The following is an 8472-nucleotide window of genomic DNA, read 5'->3' on the forward strand; positions in this document are numbered from 1 at the left end:
CTTTAAAAGTACACATATGAACAGGCTAAATTAAGTACAATAGATTCAACCGAAGTATGCTAGAGTTTAGCAGCACATGTTGACTGAAATGATAAAGTATGCTAGAGTTTAGCAGCACATTTTGACTGAAATGGTAAAAATAATAACAGTTAAGGCTAAAATTGAATCACTGTGGACGTTCTTTCAGTCAACCAGAGCCGTTCCACTATCTATATATAATAAAATCTACCGGGGAATCCCGAGATTATATATACCGTAAGAAGTAGTAATAATGTAACCAAGTTCACCAAAATTGCGTTCACCAAATCATTCATACTAAACGGCACTACATTAGCTTCTATAATGGCTTAACACATCCCATCCTACACTTTAGATCTAACCAACTCTTCTTAACCGTTATCAGCTTCTGCAACTCTGAAACTGCTCACAGTTCGTTGACCCGTTTTTCACAAATTCTTTAGCCACCGCATTGATCATCTTTGGAATCGTTCCTTTAAATTCCTCAGAGCTACCCTTTACAATTTTGTTAGCATCCGGAACACCATCTTTAACCGCAACAGAGCCTACTATAGCACCCTCTTTATATGTTTGACATGCCACAAGGATGTCTTGTGCACGGTTGCGAAAATGACCAGTAACAAAGTCCTCAAAATGCTGTACACAGAAAACATGACTGATTGGTAAAACTTAAAGAATACTGAGCATAGACGACAAGAACAAAAAGAATAGTAAAATGATCCTATTTAACAAGCATGCCTGACCAAACGCCGAGGCCATATACATCGGGTCAATTATTTAGTAATGAAAGATTATAGGAAATGGGAGGGTATTCGGACTTGTCAATGCATGTATACAAATTCCAGGAAAAAGAATTACATAATAACAGATAGACACAAAAAGAAATTATTGTGGCAATCATATTTTTCGGCATCTTACCAACAAAAACACACTTCATAAAACAGAAAAAGACAGAAGAGAATTCGTGGATATACTAGATAAGCAAGGATACCTTTGGCGGTCTTCTTAGTGTGTAAATCATTGTCTTTAATGATAGAATAAATACTTCCTCATTGTACTTCCTGGACCTCCTGTCACCTTCAGCCCCAACATACGAAGTTTCATACCCAGGTTCATTAAAGAAAGGTCTAGCATTCAGAATAAGAGCTTGTATGGAAACCAATACTTGTAGCATGGTCGATTGCCCCGGAACCCACATCTCATTCTGATGCCCATGCCAGGTGCCCAAAAGGCTTAGACACACTTTACCACAGTTGTATAAATTTGGATTTAACCGGAGGCCACCAGAATAATAATAAACCATCTGCCAAGAAATTACCATATATCCATTAAGCTCCATAAAAATAAGTTTTAATACAACAGACAGTCCAATATGAGAATTTTTTGGGGAAGCACGCAGATTTGCATACACACTGAAGACTGAACATACCGGTGGCTCTTTGGGATATTTTGGAGGGAAGAAACAATCAAAAACAAAAAGGCCATCATGGTATGGAGTACCAGCAGGTCCTATAATAACAGCCCTTAAAAGATCCATCCTTGCTTCATAAACTCTCACATATATAGTTTCTGTGTAAGAACAGAGAGAGAAAGAGAGAGAACATGAGTCATTCAAACAAAATCATGCCAGGGGATGAGAAGAAAAAAAACGTAGTGATATTCATATTTTAGAAGTCATGGGATGCATTTAGAAGGGAACCGGAAAAAAAGAAGCTACAAAATTTAGAAATAACTGCACTTGTCCTTTAAAGTTTGAAATGCATGACTCTAAAGATGTTATTCAGCTTGCAAATGTAGCAGAATTTCAGTCAGGGGAGTAGTTAACGCTTGGTAAAAGTAATTTAATATGTCATTATTCCTTACAGTTAGCATGACAATGACACCATGTTTCAGAAAACATATTCATAAATCGAACTCACCTGGTAAGTCCTTTTCCAGAATCTTCCACTCCTCTTGTATTTGCTTGGCCCACTCCTTTGGTTGCTATCAATGGAAAGTGCAAATTTCATATTTATATAAATACTTACAAATTTACCATGACAGCCAAACAAGATGTATACTCACCTCTCCTGATGAATTCAAATTGCTGTAATGATGATCTGAGAAATCATCCACAATATCAAAATGTTTGAAACTGAGAGAATTTTGCACAACTCCATTTTCTTCATTTCCTTCTTTCCGATCAGACCCTGACTCTCTTAAGACCATTGAAGTATTGATAGAAACCGACTTCAGTTCGCTATCAGCCAAATTTGATGTTGTCGCTTTCTTGCTTTCAGCCAGACATGGGGTTGTTGAGAGTGAGACACCCAGGGCAGGAGGTAGATTTCCAAGTGGAGCAGAGTCTTTCAGCCAAGGAATTGAAGCCTCTACCCCAGGAGGAAGATCCACATTATCAAAATGGGATTGCATAATTGCATAATCATCTTCATATAAAAAATCATCATTGTCACCATAATCAGAAATATCATCAGCATAGTCATCATAATCCTCATCATCATCAGGACATGACAAATCAGAGTTAGAACTATTGATATTATTCGAATTGATTGATGCAGAAGTAGAACTCTTGAAGGGATTGTTACTATCCTCAGACCCTGCTATACTGACAGAAATACCCTGATCACTGGCTGAAGCATCCTGGGAAAAAAAAAGGAAAGTTAATTAAAAGCCATTGGTGATAAAATAATAAAAAGATGTGCCACGGAAACATGCAGTTTCGATTTAAAAATATAATGAATATACCTTCACATGGTCTTCCCACTTCTTGTCACAGCATATTTTAGTCTTCCCCTTGGTGTCCATACCAGCTTTCTCAGAATCAACCAAAACAGTTGTTGGATCTTCAACTTGTTCAATATCCATTGCATCAGAAAGAAGAATCTAAACAACAAGATTGTTTCTTCAACATATAGTTCAAGCAAAATAATTAAGTGAAAACTTAAAAAAGTTGCATATCAAAAAGCTTCAACGACAATGATAAAAAATTGGGAAAATTGACAGTGACAAGAATATGCTTTTCATACATGCATTGAAGTTTCAAGATGCTCTAGTTTTTTTATGCTTGTAGGTGCAAATTGAATATTAGGGCGAAGTTTATTATGTTAACAGGTTACGGATCAAGTAACCAGGCAATTCATGAGAAAACCTGATTTGATAGATAAGGCATTACCCTTGTTGCGGTTCCTATCTCGTGGAAAACCTATGATTAATAATAGGTATGGAACTCGTCTAGGGGAGCTCCCAACCTCGGGACTTGTGGAAGGGAGCTACTAATCTTAGACTGATTAGGGGAGAGAGTCTTAACTTATTACCAAGAATCGTCCCCTAGAATAGAAGTTACATAGGGAATTAAGAAAATATAATTAAGGACTTTTATTGAAATAAACTATTTGCTAAATGCAATTATTATGATTAGGAATATTTCTAAAATAAAGTTGTTTGCCTGTCGTCTTTCCATCACGCCTTTGATTTATTGTCTTGCCCACAAAGGCATCCGTAGCAGAGTACCAAACAGAACACTTGAGAGTAATATTAAGATTCAATTGACAGATAGGTACTCATAACAGTAAACCAAATATTCACTCAAAGTATTCAACTGATCAATGAGGCAAAGGTTAAACAGGAAAAAAGGCTATGCTACTTACTTAAAGCATAATCTACAAAACTGTTTTTAAGTCAAATTACTTAAATTTGTACCAAGAAGGCAAGAAAACGTTAATATTCCAAGAAACCAAATTAGGATATCCTACTAACTCTTCAAAAAGGTTCACTTCAAACTATTATGGGCTAATTTTTTTTCTAAGTCAGAAGTCCTAAACTTCCATTAAAAAAGAAAAATCCTCCAATCCCATCATTAAAAAATAATAATTGCATAAATAATACTTGCATGCAAGCCAAAAATATTACATGGATGCTTTGGACCAAAGACAACACGCTAAACAAATTGGCGAATCGAAACAAACCAAAATTAACCAAAGGCTGTGCTTGGCCACAGAGAAACATAGGAGGAAAGCCAAAGAACAATATAAACCCTTTTGGTGATCCTTATAGTTTGTTTTAACTTCTCTCTCTGAAACAGGCAGTAAGACCTCGACTTTCTCCGTGGACAGAATTTTCCAAGCAACCAAACATAGAACTTAAGAAGAAAATTTATATTATAAAAAAAAATAGTCAAAGAATTACATACAAAGCTCATTTAGTAAACGAGATAGAGAGAGAGGGGCGAGGGAACAGAATTCCGATCAAATACCGTAAATCAAATCAAAAGATCATTCTTCAAGAAACAACAAAAACCAAATTCCATCCACTTCTACAGTTAATCAAAGGATAAAGCACGCACATAATTCGGTTTAATGGAAAAGACATATATATATATTGAAGAAAAAAGAAAAACCTGGGTTGGTTTGAGTCGCTTGGAGATCGAAGCGTCGTCTACACGAAGATCCATAAAAAAGACGGATTTTTCCACCAACTCATAAAAAGAAAGCCTAATTTTCTACAGAGAGAAAAACCTAATTGAAAAGGTAGAGTGAGAAAACCGTACGTGATTCCATTTAGAATGATACCATTTCTTTCCTTTTAAATATTAGTAATCATAACACTATCAAGTTCACCAAAAAATCAATATTTAAAATAAAATATTTTCCTTTAATTAATGAGATCCATTATTTCAAGCTTCAAATTTCTTCAACAGTTTGTCGTTAAGAGTAGGTGACGCGCGTGGAAAGAAGGAAGTGTGGTTTTATTTTATTTAACATTTTTTTAATTATTAAAAATAATAATGACCAAATAAATTTATTTAATGGCCACGTAGGCATTGAATTAGCTGAGTAATTAGTATTAAATAAGTAGAGGTAAGAATGAGAAAATAACAGTTTAATATTGGATAAGACAAAGAGAGAGCACCTAATTAGTAATTAGGTAAAGCACTCAAAGTTGCATGAAGTGAAGGGAAGCATCACACATTGCTCTTCTTTTTGCTTTCTATTTAATTTATTATTTGATGAATTTGTATATATAAAATATTTTTAAATTATTTCATATTCAGAAAAAGTCATACAATATTTATCAACTGCTCTAAATAAACAATATTGCTTCTTATAAATTTAGAAAAAAAATTAAAAATACCATAAACTTATATTACCTCACTATCTATTAACATAACCTTCCATCACAATTTTTTTACATCAATTTTTAAACTAATAATTATTAATTTAATTTATTTACAATTATCACAAATTTTTTATATTTTATACTTAAAATTCTATCCAAGTGATAATTTTATTTTGAAAATAGCACTATTTTTTAAATAATAATTCTAAATCAAATTATAATTTTTTTAAAGTTAATTTAGTAATATGATTGAAAATGAATGATATTCTCCTTAAATCAAAAGTTCTTCTAAACTTATACTTTTATATATATTATAGAAATTTTACGTATTTAATATTTAAATATTTTTTTAAAATATTGTATTTTTATTTCATTAATAATCAATAAATTGAATATAATAAGTTATAAATTATATGTAGCAAAAAATTTTAAAAAATTCCTTAACTTTTACTTCAATTATAATTATTTCAACTAAACTTTTAAGTAATAATTGTAAATTAAATTATAATTATTCTTAAATGTGCAATGATCACAATTTTATTAAATTATATTTATTTTAAATGAATAATTATGGCATTAAATATTATAATTATTTTTAAATGTCAATTTAATAATATGATTAAAAATAAAAAGTAGTTTCATCAACTTACAATTTTTCTAAACTCGTACTTATATATATTATAGATTCAAAATAATTTTCATAGTAATAGTTGAATTACGATGGAGTCGATTAATTTCCATAATAATAATTGAATTATTTTAAAGTTGTAAATTACTTAAAAATTATAAAATAATAATTAATTATAATTATTGTTTTTAAAGTATTAAAATGTATGTAATTCAAACACAAACAAGTACAATTCTTATGAGATTAATATAAAAAATATCATTAAGATTAGATAATGTAATAACAAAGTTTTTATCAAAATCATTTTAAGGAATTCAGTCTCATTGTTGGAGAGATCTCCTACAATGTTAATGACATATGTAGCATTTTAAATTTAAAAATTTATATAAAATTAATATTATAAAAACTAAAAATATAAATTTATAAAGAATTAGAAAATTATATAAATTAAAATTGAAAATCTAGATGTTTAAAGTAAAAAGATTAACTACCTATAATTAATAATGATATTTTTTCTCTTTTATCCATCATACTTTTGTTTTATTTTTTTATTTTTTTATTAAGAAGAGTTGGTTTGACATTAATAACCACGTAAAAATATCTAGTAAAAAACAACACAAAGTAAACAATAGAATATTATAAATTCTACAAAGTAGAAAATATAAATTTATACCAATTTGCTCTTTTAGATAATCAAAAGGTATAAGAAGTCAATGACAATTAATATTTATTATGAACACTATTATTCTCATCATAAGTATTTTTACTACACCATTTGTAATAATTTAAGTTTTTCTAATGCAGTATAAGTTTTTTCTTATGAAAAATATCTTTGAATTTTGTCACCTGAATTTTAATTTCCTAAAATAATTTAACTCAATAAAAATTTAACAAACATAAAATCAATAAAAAGAAAAAGAAAAGAAAATTTGAGCTTTCTCGTGGTGAGAACCATATTTATCTCGAAATGTTCAAAAAACCTTGGAATGTTTGGAATATTAAAATTAAGAAATATTAAAATATTAAATAGAAATCATAAAAGATAGTTTATATTACCTCATCATCTGGTGCTATTGTTATTTGTCGATATTGTATTTTCGAAAATTTATTGCTTAAAAACTTAATTCTAATTTATTAAATGTAATTGGATTAATTATGTCAAACTACTTGATACTATTTATAGAGCTAATTTTAAATTTTAATTAATTTTTTATTCTAATATTTATCTATATTAGGTTTAGAATTCTATTCAAATTAACATTTTGCTTTATAATTATTAAATTTAAAATGAATTATTAAAAAATATGAATTACTTAAAAAACCTTCAAGTTTTGTTTTTACTAATTTATTTTATGTTAATGTGGTTATTTATAATTAAATAATGACGTGATTAACTAGTGGCAAAATAAGGCTTGTAGGTCAATTTTTTTAATTAATTAGGATTTTAGATCGGTTTTAAAATTAATTAGGAAAATAGATCGTTCAGCTAGGCGAGCTTTCTGTATAGGTGTTAGGAAAGCGCCCTGAAGACCCTGAAGATTGAAAGTGGTCAGCTATTAATGAACTGGTTGAAGAATAATTTCAATGAGCTCCATGAAGACCTTGAAGATCGAACAGAGAAGGTCATAGAACAATACGTCGAGCATGCATCATGAGGTTAATAAATGGCATTTTAATGTCAGATAAATCTCGAAATAAGGTGCATGTAAAGTGGTTACTACATCTAGTGGACTTCAATGAATGCGGGAAACTAAGTTAGGAATCTGTCATATTTTACATGTTATACCGGAAGATGTGTCGGGCCACAATACCGAGTGCGGCGTCGATCTGTGGTTGTCTTGTAACAGCCCATTTTTCAGTGAAATCGAAACAGTGGTTTCGGGACCACAAATCCGATCCGAAAATAAAATTTATTTTTATTTTATTACATGGTCCGTAATATGTTAGAAATGTCATATGAAAATTCCAATAAGAAAATTTTATCGATTATGTGCTTAATCACGAGAAGGACTAAATCGCATAAAATGTAAAAGTTGAATCCTAGTAGCTAGAAGGATTAAATAGCTATGGAATTCAAAACTTGAAGTCCTTATATGGTAATTAGACCATTAAAGAAAAGTATGCAGATATTTTAGTGACTCATCCATGGAAATTTAGAAAAAATGGCTAAGACTAAATTGGAAATTGACTTAAATTAATTAATTAAAAGATGAGAAAAGAATTATCATCTTATTTTCTCATCATCTTCCCCAAAAATATATGGAAACCCTAGGAGAGAAAGAATAAACTTTCATGGCTTAATTGGATCCGGACAATACAAATTTGAGGTTAGATGGAGGAAAAGGAAAGATTTCGGATTAGTAGATTATTTACGCGAACAAGTGTCGAGGTAAGTTCGTGTAACTTAATCGAGCATGTAAATATGTTAACTTGAATGTTATGATTGTATGCAATATGAAATACATTTATGTAAATGTTATAAATGTGTGAAAGGATTATATGTTCGGGAATGTTGGAAAAAGGGTAAAGTCTCGTTTGAATATTGAATTTCGATGGATAAACGTGATTGCCTTATAAAATGAAGTCCTGCATTTGTTGCTGACTGGATTTAGCTTGGACGAGGAATCCTATTGATCTCATTATAGAAAGGATTTAGCCCAGACGGGTAATCCTGATATAATCCCTCTCGAGCATATGTTACAATTAGAATT

General features: G+C 30.3%; 1 protein-coding gene across 1 annotated transcript; it reads right to left on the reverse strand.

The window, feature by feature from the left end:
* Window positions 1–178: 178 nt before the first annotated feature.
* LOC108475896 (putative ubiquitin-conjugating enzyme E2 38) lies at window positions 179–4738 on the reverse strand. Its single transcript, XM_017777873.2, has 7 exons — window positions 4415–4738; window positions 2764–2901; window positions 2083–2658; window positions 1938–2001; window positions 1448–1587; window positions 1010–1321; window positions 179–654 (listed from the first exon to the last, which is right to left on the reverse strand). The coding sequence occupies exons 1-7, from the start codon at window positions 4466–4468 to the stop codon at window positions 400–402; spliced, it is 1539 nt and encodes a 512-aa protein (XP_017633362.1). The 5' UTR covers window positions 4469–4738; the 3' UTR covers window positions 179–399.
* Between the last annotated feature and the right edge of the window lie 3734 nt (window positions 4739–8472).

The sequence above is a fragment of the Gossypium arboreum genome, chromosome 3, assembly GCF_025698485.1.
Source record: "Gossypium arboreum isolate Shixiya-1 chromosome 3, ASM2569848v2, whole genome shotgun sequence".
Lineage (NCBI taxonomy): Eukaryota > Viridiplantae > Streptophyta > Magnoliopsida > Malvales > Malvaceae > Gossypium > Gossypium arboreum.